The sequence below is a fragment of the Callithrix jacchus genome, chromosome 4, assembly GCF_049354715.1.
Source record: "Callithrix jacchus isolate 240 chromosome 4, calJac240_pri, whole genome shotgun sequence".
Lineage (NCBI taxonomy): Eukaryota > Metazoa > Chordata > Mammalia > Primates > Cebidae > Callithrix > Callithrix jacchus.
Window position 1 is genome coordinate 143,509,826 of NC_133505.1, and position 15,672 is coordinate 143,525,497.

At 37.8% G+C, this 15,672-nt stretch overlaps 1 protein-coding gene across 4 annotated transcripts in view; it reads right to left on the reverse strand.

Annotated features, from left to right (window-relative positions):
- The window catches only part of MAP3K5 (mitogen-activated protein kinase kinase kinase 5), a 241,083-nt gene that overhangs the window by 159,718 nt on the left and 65,693 nt on the right, over nt 1–15,672 (reverse strand). For all 4 annotated transcript variants that reach the window (XM_078370136.1, XM_035296827.3, XM_002747058.7 and 1 more), the window contains one exon: nt 6,407–6,546. In XM_078370136.1, coding sequence (XP_078226262.1) covers nt 6,407–6,529 — 123 coding nt within the window. In that variant the 5' untranslated portion in view covers nt 6,530–6,546. The remainder of the gene's footprint in view (nt 1–6,406; nt 6,547–15,672) is intronic.

The window sequence follows — 15,672 nt, forward strand, 5'->3', positions numbered from 1 at the left end:
AGACTGAATATATTCCATTATATGTGTATACCACATGTTGTGTAGCCAGTGATCTGTTGATAAACATGTGGGTTGCTTCCACCTTTTGGTTACTAAGAATAATGCTACTATGAACATGGGTATGTAAATACCTCTTCAAGATCCTGCTTTTAATTCTCTTGGGTATATATATCCAGAAGTGGAATTGCTAGATTATGTGGTAATTCTATTTTTAATGTTTTGAGGAACTCCCATGTTAGTAAAATTTGCTCAGTTTTAAGGGCTAATTTTTTTTTTTTTTTTTTTTAGACAGAGTCTTGCTCTTTCACCAGGTGCCAGGCTGGAGTGGAGTGGCACAATCTCAGCTCACTGCAACCTCTGCCTCCCGGCTTCAAGTGATTTTCATGCCTCAGCCTCCCAAGTAGCTGAGACTACAGGCATGCACCACCATACCCACCTAATTTTTGTATTTTAGTAGAGACAGGGTTTCACTATGTTGGCCAGGATGGTCTCGATCTCTTGATCTTGTGATCTGCCTGTCTCGGCCTCCCAAAGTGCTGGGATTACAAGAGTGAGCCACCGGGCCTGGCCTTAAGGACTAATTTAGTGAAGTGTTACAAACTTTGGTTTGTGCACATAAGATTTCATGCTAGTCAGATCCCAATCTAGAAAATAATAGATGCACCGAAGCAGAGCAAGGGTTTCAAGCATCACATTTATGTGTTCTGTATTAAGTGAGATAGTGAAGGAGTAAGCATGTGGATAGGTTGCCACAGAGAATAGTTCATGAATATCCCATCTGTAAAGTAACTTCTCAGGCAATGGTTAAAGATGAAAACACAACTAAATTTCTTGAACCAGAAATAATCTAACACAATCATTATGTTTCAACATAAGCTGCATTACCACTAACCGATATGCCTATCAATCTATCAAGAAACATTACTTCTGTAATGGAAAAATTGAGAATAAAGTTTATTTGAGTGCAGAAAGTGAAATATCCAAATATCTGAAGCTTTCTAACCATAGCCAGAACACAGAAAAAAGAAACTAAAACTATTTTGGGAATCCAATGCCCAAAATGCATATGTGTTATCCTGGTGGATACAAAAAATAAAAGAATATAGCGACCTTTTCCTTTTTTTAAAAAAAAAAGGTTAATTATTAAATATTTCAAGTGTATAAAAATTAGCACTCATGATCTACTACCTAGATTTAGAACATTATAGTATAATTGAAGACTCCCATCTTCCCTTCCCAATTTTATTCTATTCCTATCCCCTAAGAGGTAACTATTCTGAATGTTGTTTATAATTCCCATACACGTCTATCCATTTATAACAGAAGTGTGTATAAAAGCATCCTTGTGCATATTATATTTTGTATAGATAGTATGACACTGTACACAAGTAATTTGGTTTTTTCCCCTAACACTGTTGTTTTGAGATATACTGACATAGATATCTAAAGCACTAGTTGATTTAAGTGCTCTATAACATTCCTTTAAATGATTATAGCTGGCTGGGCATGGTGGTTCACGCCTGTAATCCCAGCAATTTGGGAAGCCAAGGCGGGTGGACTGCTTGAGATCAGGAGTTCAAGACCACCCTGGCCAAAATGGTGAAACCCTTTCTCTACTAAAACACAAAAATTAGCTGGGCATGGTAACGGGAGCCCAGCTGTAATCCCAGCTACTAGAGAGGCTGAGGCAGGAGAACTGCTTGAACTCAGGAGGCAGAGGTTGCAGTAAGCCAACATCACGCCACTGCACCCAGCCTGGGCGACAGAGCCAGACCATTTAAAAAAAAATAAGATTACACCTAAAGGTATCTATTAATTCATTTCCTTGGGAGGAGGAGCAATTATAAACAATGTTAACATAAACATTCTTGATTTATATCTCCTTATGCATGCAAGAGACTTTTTACAGTATACATTTAGGGTCGGAATGACTAAGTTTTGGTGATATGCTCATTTGATTATTAGATATTCCCAAATTGCTCTTCAGAAGGTAGCATCTCTCCCACCAACAGTGTGTAGGTTTCCCACTCTCCACAACCTGGCCATCTGTAGTATAAAAGCTTTTAATTATTGACTATCTGGCATGTGCAATCATGTTTCATCATTTTGATTTTGCTTTGCTTTGTAAGTAGCATTGTTTAAAGTGAGTGGGGAATGGCTCAGAACATAGAAAAGGAGCTGAGGAAGGGAGTGGGGGAAAGGATCACAAGAAGCTGAGCTGAGAGCTGGTGTTATAAAGGAATTTCTAGTGATAAGAGATGGTTCATTAAAACAACTTCCTCACTCTACACATAACAGCTATTCGTTTCTCCTAAGCCATCAGAGGTGTTTAATGCATCTGTGCCACAGCTCATTGACCAAGAGTGTCCAGACTTACTCACCACTTACTGAGAGACCCCAAGTGGAAGTATGATCATTTCATAATGCATGAAATAAATCAGGAAAGAATTGTTACTAGCATTTCTTACTTTAAACCAATGTACATCTTGGCATAGATATTCTCTCAATAAACATAAGTAGGCACATGAGAAATTCTCATGAGATTTATTTAAAGAAAATTGTTAAAAAAAAAAAAAAGTGTTGTTACAATGCTAAAGAAAAGAAAAAGTATCGGCCAGGCGCAGTGGCTCACACCTTTGATCTCAGCACTCTGGGAGGCTGAGGTGGACAGATTACTTGAGGTCAGGAGTTTGAGACCAGTCTGGCCAAAGGGTAAAACCCCATCTCTACTAAAAATACAAAAATTAGCCAGATGTGGTGACACATGCCTATAAACCCAGCTACTCTGGAGGCAGAGATTGCCGTGAGCCAAGATTGTGCCATTGCACTAAAATAAAAAAAAGAAAAAAGAAAAAAATCAACTTCCTTCTCTCAAAGTGCAATGATCATCTTTTCTTGAAAAAAAAATTAAAAATTTTCACTTAGTACAATAAAATGGTACTTGTTATTTAAAACAATGGATATAAATCTTATTATAATTAAATGCTATGATTAGATTCTAAATATCCTTTCAAATGGTACTTCGGACATAGATTTTTAAATTACTTTTATAGCTCCTATTATTTTTCTAGGAGCTTAAACTTAAAAAAATTTTTTTTTACAATTTCTTCCTGAGAATTTGCCGCCAAAGAGAAACCACAGTCTTCAACAAAGAGCAGATGAAAATAAAACTTGTGCAGATGTACTTTCTAGATGGGCAAAGAATTAACCTAAGTGAAACTAAACATATGACAAGAATAGCATTTCTAATTCTGTCTTTGCCGTGTGAACACAGAGAGATGCTTTGCTTTTATTTTATTTGGTTAATCCTTACACCATATATTATTTTAAATATCTCTTGTTCTGCTTATTTCATTGCAGTTTTCCTATCTTTTCGTCAGTGGCAGAAATAAGAGCTACATCTTTAACTAATTGCAGAGAAATGAATAAAACTAAAAATACACATACACACCAACTCTTTTCAGTAGCACAGGACCTGAGGAACTTTTAGGACTCACAGGAAATTGCTAGACTGCCAAATATGCTTCCTATCCCAGATATTTCTGTCCTCTGTAACCAGACACATGACCTACCAGGCTAGGAACAGTCTAAGAAAATAGCCAAAGTTTAAGTTAATAGATGGGGGAAGGGAAAAGAAAAAAAGGCAGATGTAACCTAGGAAAACTCAGGAGACACAGCTGATAGGTTTTTCTAAATGAACACACTCAGCAGGAATGTATGATGTAATTTTAACTAGAAGTAACTGATGATAATGCATAGCGGTCAAAAGCAGACCTCATCCCAAATTTTCCTGGCTATATCATCTTAGGAAAATGATTGATTTTGTTTGAGCTTCAGTTTGTGATACTAAAATACTGCTAATAGAATATGCATCTCATAGAGCCCTTCTAAGAACTATTCTTTTTCTTTTTCTTTGTTTGGGGATTTTTTTGAGACAGGGTCTCGCTCTGTCACCCAGGCTGGAGTACAGTGGTACGATCTCAGCTTACTGCAACCTCTGCCTCCTGGGTTCAAGAGATTCTCATACCTCAGCCTCCCAAGTAGCTTGGATTACAGGTGTGTGCCACCATACCTGGCTAATTTTTGTATTTAGTAGAGATGGGGTTTCACCAGGTTGGCTAGGCTGGTCTCAAACTCCTGGCCTCAAGTAATCCACCTGCCTCTGCCCTGCAAAGTGCTGGGATTACAGGCATGAGCCACCACACCCAGACCCTCCTTAAGAATTAAATTTGAAAATACATGCAGGTAAAGAGCTTGGCACCTAGCACATAGTAAGTGCTCAATACGAAGCAGATAATATGTACAAGAAAAATAGGCACAGTTAAGACATCATTAAATTTTTTAAAGAACTATGTCAATCAAATGCCAATAACACTCCTAGACAAAGGCTAGCTCAAAACAATAAGTCAGCTTATTTGTCCCAGACATATTTGTGGTAAGATTAGCTTTATCTCTTTCTCTCAAATGTAAGTTTATTTCATTTAAAAATACTTCCCCAGGAAAGAATGGGCATAAAATTAAATCACTAGATACTGGTAGAAGCAAGAGCAAAAAATGTAGAGAGTAAAAAATCTCCAACATAATAGTGCCCGCTTAAATAAACTTAATACGTCTAGGTGCAGTGGTGCATGCCTGTAATCCCAGCCCTTTGGGACCAGCCTGGGCAACATAGAAAAAGCCTGGCTCTACAAAAAAAGAGAAAAATTAGCTGGGTGAGGTAGTATGTGACTGTAGTCCAGCTACGCAGGAGGCTGAGAAGGGAGGATCACTTGAATGCAGGAGGTCAAGGCTGCAGTGAGCTGTGATCGTAACACTGCACTCCAGCCTTGGGGACAGAGCAAGACCCTGTCTAAATACATACATGTATATATATGTAAACTTAACCCAAAGAAAAATGAAAAGAGCTAAATAAAATAATCTAATTCCTTCATCAAGTGCTAACATGGGTTGCAAATAGCAGCAAATCAAAATGTATAATTAAAAATGAGTTACAACATTTTATGATGCATTAATTAAAGGGGTAAATCTGTAGGAAAATAAAGTAGGGGCTTAAGGATTGCTGCAGATAAAGGATTACTCTAGGTAAAAAAAAAAACAGACTGAGGACAAATAGGGGCAAATCTCTTAGAACTGTTTCAGATTATTCTGGAAAGGGATATGCCTGTCAATCCCTGGCACAATGCCTAGCATGTAGTAGGTATGTTTGCTCAATGAAGTTCTACAGATTTATCAAAGAAAGCCACACATGCTTTAAATATTCAGATAAAAGCAAAATATTACTGATATTTTCTGCATGAATTTTGGGTTAGAGATACTCATATGACAATTGCTAAGTCATTAGAAATATGGTTCAGGATTCTAGGGCTCAACGTCCCAAGGTTGGCTCAGATTTGGGAACTGGAAGACTGAGCCGAGAAAAAGCCACATGAAGCTAGCTGGAAGTTTCACAAAGGAAATGGATGATAGCAAGCTCAGCATGTGTTTCACTGAACTGTGGGATGCTTTTCAAAGAATCACACAGTGTAAAATCACTCGGCCTTGCAAAAAGCATTTTAGCAAACTTTTTTGGATGGAGGAAATGCCTTTATAGCAGTAAGCTCCTATTTACTGGACAGAATGACAATGAGACAGGTTGAATTTTGTAGACAAACACAGTAAGTTTCTCTTCCTCTTCTCCCATCTTAGTTTAAATCATACCCTAGTAAAAGAGGGTGACAACTATTTTGGTACACTCAGAGATAATTTCTCAGAGCACACTTTCTTTTTTTTTTTTTTTTTTTTTTTTGATATGGAGTTTTGCTCTTGTTACCCAGGTTAGAGTGCAATGGCGCAATCCCAGCTCACTGCAACCTCTACCTCCTGGGTGCAAGTGATTCTATTGCCTCACCCTCCCAAGTAGCTGGGATTACAGGCATGCACCACCACACCCGGCTAATTTTTGTATGTTTAGTAGAGACAGGGTTTCTCCATGTTGGTCAGGCTGGTCTCGAACTCCTGACCTCAGGTGATCCTCCCACCTCGGCCTCCCAAAGTGCTGGGATTACAGGCATAAGCCACTGTGCCAAGGCTAAAGCACTTTCAAGTAGGAAGTGTACTTTTAGGAGACCGGAGGGCACCATAAAGCTCCCAAAAGTGACAAAGCACTGATGACTTCCTATTAACACAGTCTCCCCCACTACAGCCCTAACTGAAACTCAGAACTCACTGTGAACTTTTTTGCTACCGGCGTCATCAAATGTCTACAGTGAATTCTTGATAAACCTCCCAACTTGACTAGTAATTGGTGCATACTGACCATACATATAGACATCCTTTCACAAATATAAACTTAAAATGTTTTGGACGACAAACAGCATCCCTGAAATACTGATGCTAAAATTGAACATTCAGTAAACAAGGGAGGTACCTTCAGTGACTGCAGAGAGTCGGAGTTAGTATCACAGTAGAGGATGATGTTGTTGGCCATGCTGAAACTTTCTCTCACCCCGAGGTGGTAAAACAAGGACGGCTGCCGGAAGGCATCACTCATCTCCACCACCGCGATATCTGCAAACAGAAAACAAAGTCCCCCGAAGGATGACACCAAAATAATGCCCAATCAGCACACTCTGGTTTCAATTATCTTAGTACTCAAAAGAGAAAATAAAGAAATGATAGGGATTTTCCCCCTTCATTTATCACTGAATTTCAAACTTGCAGCTTTACCTGGAAGTGGTTTTATAAAATGTAACAAACCTCCTTTTTCTGCTTTTAAGAGATAAGATCTTGATCTGTCACCCAGACTGGAGTGCAGTGGCATGATCATGGCTTACTGCAGCCTTGAACTTCTAGGCTCAAATGATCCTCCCACCTCAGCCTCCCTAGTATGTGGGACTACAGGCATGTGGCATCATGTCCAGTTAATTTTTTTTTTTTTTGGGAGGGGGGAGGAAGGCAGGAAGGGAGGGAAGAAGGACGGTAGGGAGGAAGGAAGGGATGAAGGAAGGAAGGAAGGGAGGAAGCAGGGAGGGAGGGAAGAAGGACGGTAGGGAGGAAGGAAGGGATGAAGGAAGGAAGGAAGGAAGGGAGGGAGGGAGGGAGGGAGGGAGGGAGGGAGGGAGGGAGGGAAGGGAAGGAAGGAAATCAAGCAATGAGAGAGACACTGCCGACCTGGATCTAGAGGTTTACAAGTTGATTTCTTTTTTTTTTGAGAGAAGGAAAGAAAAAAAAAAAATAAGTAAAGGAGAGGAAGAAAGAGGAAGAGAAAGAGGGAGAGTAAATGGAAATATTGCTTTATTTTGAAAAAAATTGGGTATTAATAATGGCCAATCAATGGTTCATTTAAACTTATGGGTAGGTGTGATGTGGTATTGACAAGAATGTATATTTTGTGTATTTGAAGTGGAGAGCTCTATAAATATTTATTAAGTTTACTTGTTCCGGATCTGAGTTCGAATCCTTGATATCCTTATTAATTTTTTTGTCTCATTGAATCTAAGTCTCGTATCTGGGTGTTAGGATCGTTAGCTCTTGTTGTTGCATTGATCCTTTTACCACTATATCTTTGTTGCTTTAAAATCTATTTTCTCCGATACGAGAATTGCAACTCCTGCTTTTTATTTATTTATTATTTATTTTTGCTCTCCATTTGGTTGGTACATCTTTCTCCATCCCTTTGTTTTGAGTCTTTGTGTATCCTTGCATGTGAAACAGGTCTGGATGTAAAATGCCATTGGGTTTTGGCTGTGTCTTTTGATTGGGGGATTTAGTCAGTTTAAATTTAGGGTTACTGCCATTTGATGTTGACTGGCTGTTTTATCCATTCGTTGGTGTAAATTCTTCTTTATGTTGGTGCTCTTTACTTTTTGGTGTATTTTTAGAAAGGCTAATACTGGTTGTTTCTTTCTGTGTGTAATGCTTCTTTCAGAAGCTCTTGTAAAGCAGGCCTGGTGGTAATAAAATCTCTGAGTTCTTGCTTGTTCATAAAAGATTTTATTTTTCCTTCAGTTGTGAAGCTTAGTTTGGCTGGATATGAAATTCTGGGCTGAAGGTTCTGTTCCTTGAGGATGTTGAATATTGGCCCCCACTCTCTTCTGGCTTGTAGAGTTTCTGCTGAGAGATCTGCTGTAAGTCTGATAAGCTTGCCTTTGTGAAGAAACCTGACCTTTCTCTCTGGCTGCCCTTAGTATTTTCTCCTTCGTTTCAACCCTGGTGAATCTAACGATTATGTGCCTTGGGGTTGCTCTTCTTGAGGAATATCTTTGTGGTGTTCTCTGTATTACCTGGGGTTGAATTTTGACCTGCTTTGCTAGTTTAGGAAAATTTTCCTGAATGATATCCTGAAGGGTATTTTCCATCTTGGATTCATTCTCTCCGTCGCATTCAGGTACACCTATCAAACGTAAATTTGGTCTTTTCACATAGTCCCACATTTCTTGGAGACTTTGCTCATTCCTTTTTATCCTTTTTTCTCTAATCTTTTCTTCACGTTTTATTTCATTAAGTTGGACTTTGACCTCTGATATCCCTTCTGCTTGAACAATTCGAGTGTTTAAACCTGTGCATACTTCTCGGAGTTCCTGTATTGTATTCTTCAGTTCCATTAATTCACTTATATTCCTCTCTAAGTTGTCTATTCTCAATAGGATTTCATCAAACCTTTTTTCAAAGTTCCTAGTTTCTTTACGTTGGGCTACAACATGGTCTTTTAACTCACCGAAGTTTCTTATTATCCATTCCTTGAAGAGTACTTCTGTCATTGGGATGCGCTCGTTCTCCGTCAAGCCTTGTTCCGTTGTTGATGTGGAACTGTGATCATCTTTAGAGGAAGAGGCGTTCTGACTTTGAGTATTCTCAGCTTTTTTACGCTGATTTCTTCCCGTCATTGTAAATTTATCCTCCTGCAGTCTTTGAATTTACCAACTTTCAGATTAGGTCTCTTGAGTGGGCGTCCAGGTTGTTAGTTCCCAGGGCCAGAGCAGCGGCGTTAAAACTGATGGTGCTTTTCTGCCCAGGATTCTCCTGTCTGGCTTCCTTCTTGTGTCGGTAGTAGGCGACTCTGCCTTCCTGGGGCTCCAAACGTCGGTCAGGAGGGAAACCGGTCCTGTTTGCTCTGCGCCGAGCGCTCCCGCGCCGAGGTGCTGTCACAGCTGCTGCCGGGCTTTGGTGTCCTGCTGGGGACCCTGGCTGGTCCTCCGAACCTGTTTACTTTGCTCCGAGAGCTGCCGCGCCAAGGTGCCGGCGGAACCGCTGCACCGGCCACGAGAGTCGCGCTGGCCACCCGTGTGTTTCCTCCACTGGGGGATCTCCTGCTCCGTGAGCGACCAGAATTTGTCTGAAAGTGTGGCGTCCTCTAGTTCTCCGCGCCTTCCCTGAGAGCTGCAATCCCGGGATGTTAGCGATCGGCCATCTTGGATCTTTCCCCAGTTAATTTTTTTTAAAAAATTTTTTAGAGATGGAGGTTTTCCTATGTTTCCCAAGCTGACCTCAAACTCCTGGCCTCAAATAATCCTCCCACCTTGGCTTTCCTAAAGGCTGAGATTACAGGTGTGAGCCACCGCACCTGGCCCAAACCTGCATTTTTTTAAAGAAGGAGGAGATCATATGATTACTGGAAACTGAGGAGAATTTGCAATGGTGGGAGGCAGCGGCTAATGCTCTCTCTTAACTTTCAACATTAAAAAAAGTTACTAAGTTTTCAAATAAGAAAGTTTTTTTAAAAGCAGATTGATAAAAAATAGCAGTAACACATGTAAAATGAGATAAAAAAATAAATAGGTAAGCTTGTTAGTTAATTCAGAACTAGGTTTTAGAGTTAAATAATTAATATCTAGTAAGTCCTTGGTAAATATAATCAATAAAAAAGAGAAAGAGAGAGAGAGAAAAAAGGTATAGAAAATAAAACTAAGGGGAATATAATCACAGATGCAAATCCATCCAAGGCTCAAAGATGAGCAGTAACAAGGCAGTAGAAATTTGATATTAAAATTTGACAATGTCACAAAAATAAAATTTAGTCTAAAACTCCTTTATGGCTATAAACAAAAATATAAAATAAAAACTAACAAAATGTACCAAGTGTTATAAAACCTAGATCATGAGTTTAAAATTTATTTGGGGAATGCAAGGATAGCTCAATGGAAAAAAGTCATCAGCATCTCCAAATATGCTCCAAGTGCATTAATTAAAATTCTAAATCCATTTCTCATTAAAAATAATTGCTGAGCTACGCATAGTGGCCTGCACCTGTAATTCCAGCTACTCAGGAGGCTGAGGTGAGAGTATCACTTGAGGCCAGCTTGGGCAACATAGCAAAACCCCCATCTGTAAGGAGAATAAAATTTTAAAACTAAAAAGTAATAATTGCAAATTAAAAATACAAGGGAATTTCCTTAACATAGAGAATAATATACATTTCATAACAACTTCCAACTTTGTGCTTTTAGGTATTCCCATGAAAATCAGAAACAAAAGGCTGTCAACTATTCCCAAAACTATATAGTGGCTTTCTTAAAATTCCAGCTGCTGCAATAAGATTTCTAGAAAGAAGACATAATTCCAGAAAAAAAAATACACAATTATCTCTATTAGCAGATGCAGTGGCTGTCAACCAAATACCCCAACAGACTTAGCTGAATGGCTATTAGAAGTAATAATACAATTTAGTAAGGCATCAAGATGCAAAATTATTATGAAAACAGAGATTCCTTTGTAATTGCAATAAACATTTGGGAAATATAAAACAGAAGCCATTCATAATTACAATGAAAATGTTAATATATAACACATTTAAAAGAAGACAATTGGTTTAAAATGTATGCAATTTGTGAGAGATGAAATGTTAATATCTTTATAATCTCTTATGATTAATTTAAAATATCTCAGCAATGATAAAAACATTACATTAGAAATCACACCACAGACAACAGCAAGCAAATTCACAGAAATTTAAAATTGTAAATAAACATGAGAAATTATTCTCCACATGCTTCTAATAAATACACACTAAATCAACTATGAAATGCCAATTGTTTTTCCTAAGAAGTGGGCAAAGTAAAGGAGTTGATGAAAATGCAGAGAAATGACACTCTTTCATTCTGGGGGAGGAGTATACTTTTTTCTTTCTTTTTTTTTCCTTTTTTTTTTTTTTTAAGACAGACAGGGTCTTAGTTTGTTGCCCAGACTAGAGTGCAGTGACAAAATCAGGGCTCATTATATATGCACAGCCCCAAGATCCTGGGCTCAAGTAATCCTTCAGCCTTAGTCCCCTGAGTAACTGGGACTATAGGCATGTGCCACCATGCCTGGCTAATTTTTAAAAATTTTTTGTAAACACAGGATGTCAGTATGCTGCCCAGGCTGGTCTCAAACTCCTGACCTCAAGCAATCTTTCTGCCTCAACCACCAAAAGTACTGGGATTACAAGCATGAGCAACTACACCTCAGTCAAGTGTAAACTTTCTAGGAGACTTAACCTAAAAATTATGTACGCTCTGACCCAATAATTCCATTCCTTGGAATTCACACTGAGAAATTATAAATGTGAATAGATTTACCTGTCTGTCCACTGAAATATTATTAAAATAATGGAAAACATCTAAATAGCTATCAGCAAGAAAATGGTTATATATATGTGTATATATGTAATAATGATATATATGTATCTAATAATTTCAAATAATGGGATATAATTTAAGCAAAGGAAAACAAAAAAGTAGAAGAACACTTAGCAACAAGGGATAAATTCGAACTATTTTAAGTAAAAATAAAAAAGTAAAATATATACATTGCTATTTATAGAATATATATTAAAATATAATGTATACATTATGAGTACATTATGATATTTACATTCTATGTATATATCCATGTGTATAAGAAATACCTGAAAAGTTGGACACCAACTTTTGTTGGTAGTAGCTGTGTTACAGGGATTATGGATTATTTTATTTTTGCATTTCATGCCTTCTATAGTTCCCACAATTTCTATTATGAACATTGATTACTTTTACAATTTAGGAACCTAAAATATACAATGAGCAACATTCAAGACCTGTGTGATGGGATGTAAAACCAAAGTGCAGCACATAAAAATACTGCAGATGCTTGAGAAGCTGTTTGGTGCAGAGTCCTCCTTGTCCAATGAGCATGAAATTAGCATTAAACTTTGGTGAATGAGAATCAATCAGATGAAATGGAGGTAAAAGACACAGAAGAAGTTTATGAAATGGGAAGACAGGTCAAAGGAGCTTCAGATGTTTTTTTCCCCACCTCAAAGCTAAAAATGACTTAAGGACACTTTAATACAAATAAAGTTTTCTTTTGGGGTCCTTAACATTTCTACATCAAAAATCAACACATGACAAAAGTGAGTCATTGCATCCTACCCACACAGCCCAGCTGCCTCCTGCACCCACACGGCTTCCTCCTCCCACAGGTGCCAGCCACTCAGCAGTCAATCACATTGCTTTAAAATCAAGAAGCTGCATAGTGTGGGGCTGGAAGAAACCAAATAAAACACTTTCTGATGAAAAATAAGAGACATGCAAAGAAAAATACTAGCTAAGTTAAAGTAATGAAAGGAGGGGAGAAATTTTTCCAGAGTACTGACTTGTGGAATTAGATGCTAAAATAAAATAAAAACACTGAAGAAAGTTTTCAGATTAAGAGAGAGAAACTAGACTTTTTTTTTTTTTTTTTTTTTTTAGATGGAGTCTTGCTCTGTCTCCCAGGCCGGAGGGTAGGGGCGCGATCTCAGATTACTGTAACCTCCGACTCCTGGGTTCAAGTGATTCTCCTACCTCAGCCTCCTGAGTAGCTGGGATTACAGGTGCACACCACCACATCCAGCTAATTTTTGTATTTTTAGTAGAGACAGGGTTTCGCCAGGCTGCTCTCAAACTCTTGATCTCAGGTAATTTGCCCACCTTGGCCTCCTAAAATGCTGGGATTACAGGTGTGAGCCACCATGCCCAGCCTAGATATTTACAATAAATGCTGCAAGCAAAGTAAGGTATATTCATTACCTCTGAACATCTAAGCAGGAACAGATCCATTTCTGGATGCTATAAAGAACACTGAAAGGTACTTATTGGTATAATTTTAAAATACAGTAATACAGTTTGGTAACTCAGAAAAAGGTTGACTTTTTTCTATTCCAAATTCAAATGAGTGACTTGTTCTAAGACATTTCTATTATTTTCTAAATTTATTTTTTAATTGTCATAGAGCAAAATTCATTCTCTGCCTCTGATGTAGTCTAACAGGTTTTGAAAAATGCATATATACCACCATAGTCATGATACAAAATACATCTTTCACCCCAAAAATCTCCCTCGTGCTGTCCTTTTGAGGTTAGTCTTCCCTGCTTCCCAAACCCCAACCCCTGGCAACCACTGATCTGTTTACTGTCCCTAAAGTTTTACCTTTACCAGAATGTCATATAAATGGAATCATACAGTATGTAGCATTTGGGGTTTTGCTTCTTTGATTTAGCAAAATGCATGTGAGATTTATACACAGATGTCCATTCAAAGGTTTGAGGACATTTGGGTTGTCTCCAGGTTGGGCAATTTTGAATAAAGTTGCTACTCGTGTATAAGTCTTTATATAGATATATGCTTTCATTTGTCTTGAGTAAAGACCTGGGAGTCGGATTACTAGGTCATAGGTAAGGGTATGTTTACATTAATAAGAAAATGCCAAGCTCTCCCAAAGTGACCAAAATATTTTGCATTCCCACCAGCAAAGGATGAGGAGCATTTCAGCTGTCCAACATCTCTATCAGCACTTGGTACTGTCAATTTCTCTTCTAATGCCAGTCTAATAGGTATGTAATGGTATCTTTTTATGGTTTTAATTTGTATTTCCCTAATGACTAATGTGGTTGAGCATCTTTTCATGTGCTTATTTGCTATCTGTATATCTTATTTGGTTAGGTACTCAATGCTTTTTCCCTTTTAAAAATTAGTGTTGCGTTTGTTTTCTTATTGTTGAGGTTTGCATGTTCTTTATATTTTCTGAATATTGTTCCTCTGTCAGATATGTGATTTGCAGATACTGTCAGATTATGACTTGTCTTTTCATTGTCTTAAGCGTGTTTTTATAAGAGAAGAGTATTTAAATTTAATTAAGTCTAGTTCAACATTTTCTTTACTGGATTGTGCTTCAGGTGTGGTACTGAAAACATTTTTGCGTAACCCAAGGTCACAAAGGTTTTCCTAAAAGGTTTCTTCTAGAAGTTTTATAGCTTTACGTTAAATTTAAGTCTCTGAACCATTTAGAGTTGACTTTTATATATGGTGTGAGACATGGGTCAAGGTTCATACTTGTAAAAACTCTCCTTTCTCCATTGAATTGCCTCTGCATTTTTATCAAAGAATAACTGGCTACACTTTTGTGGGTTTATTTCTGGAGTGTCTTTAATTTCATTAATCTATATGTTTATCCTTTGTCAACACAACACTGTCTTGAATGCTGGAGCTTTACAGTAGCTACTGAAATCAAGTAGGTCAACTCTATTCTGTTTTCCAACTCTATTCTGTTTTCAAATTTGTTTTGGCTATTTTAGTTATTCTTTTTGCTTTTCTATATAAATTTGAGAATAATCTGGCTGTTGATAGCTATCAGTTGATAGCTATAAAAAAAATCCTGGGACTTTGATTGGAATTGTATTGAATCTAAAAATCACTTTAGGGAGAATTGACATCTTAACAATATTGAGTCTTTCAATCCATGAATACAGAATATCTCACCTGTAATCCCAACACTTTGGGAGGCTGGGGCAGGTGGATCACTTAAGGCCAGGAGTTTAAAACCAACCAGGCCAATATGGTGAAAGCCTGTCTTACTAAAAATACAAAAATTATCCAGGTGCAGGCTGGGCCTGTGGCTCACGCCTGTAATCCTATCACTTTGGGAGGCTGAGGTGGGTGGATCACCTGAGGTCAAGAGTTCAAGACCAGCCTGGCCATCATGGTGAAATCCCATCTTTAAAAAAAAAAAAAAAAAAATTAGCCAGGTATGATGGTGCATGCCTGTAATACCAGCTACTTGGGAAGCTGAGGGACAAGGATCACTTGAACCTGGAGGCAGAGGTTGCAGTGAACCAAGGTCACATCACTGCACTGCAGCCTGGGCAACAGAGCAAGACTCTGCCTCAAACATAAATAAATACATAATAAATAAATAAAAGAATATGGAATCTCTCTCCACTTAGGTCTTCTTTGATTTTTTTCATTAGTATTTTGTAATTTTCAACAGGAGGATCCTGAACATAGTTAAATTTATACCTAAATGTTTCCTTTTTTGGTGTTATTGTAGATGGTACTGTTTTTTAAATTTCAAATTGCTATTGCTCATTGCTAGTATTTAAAAATACAATAATTTTTGTAGGTGATCTTGTATTCTGAAATTTAACTGAACTCAGTTGTAAGTTCTCGAAGCTTATTTCATATATATTATTCTACAGGAACAGTCATGTAATCTGCAACTACAAGTGATTTTGTTTTTTCCTTTCCAATTTGGATGTCTTTTGTTTTTTGTTTGTTTTTGCCTTGTTATACTCGCTAGGACTTCCAGTAACACATCATTTTTTAAACAGTTATATTTCATTATCTTACTAAGAAAAATATTATCTACAGCTACTTTTTGACTCTGCTGGGTACCCTCCAGAAGCAGTAAGATAAGTAGGTG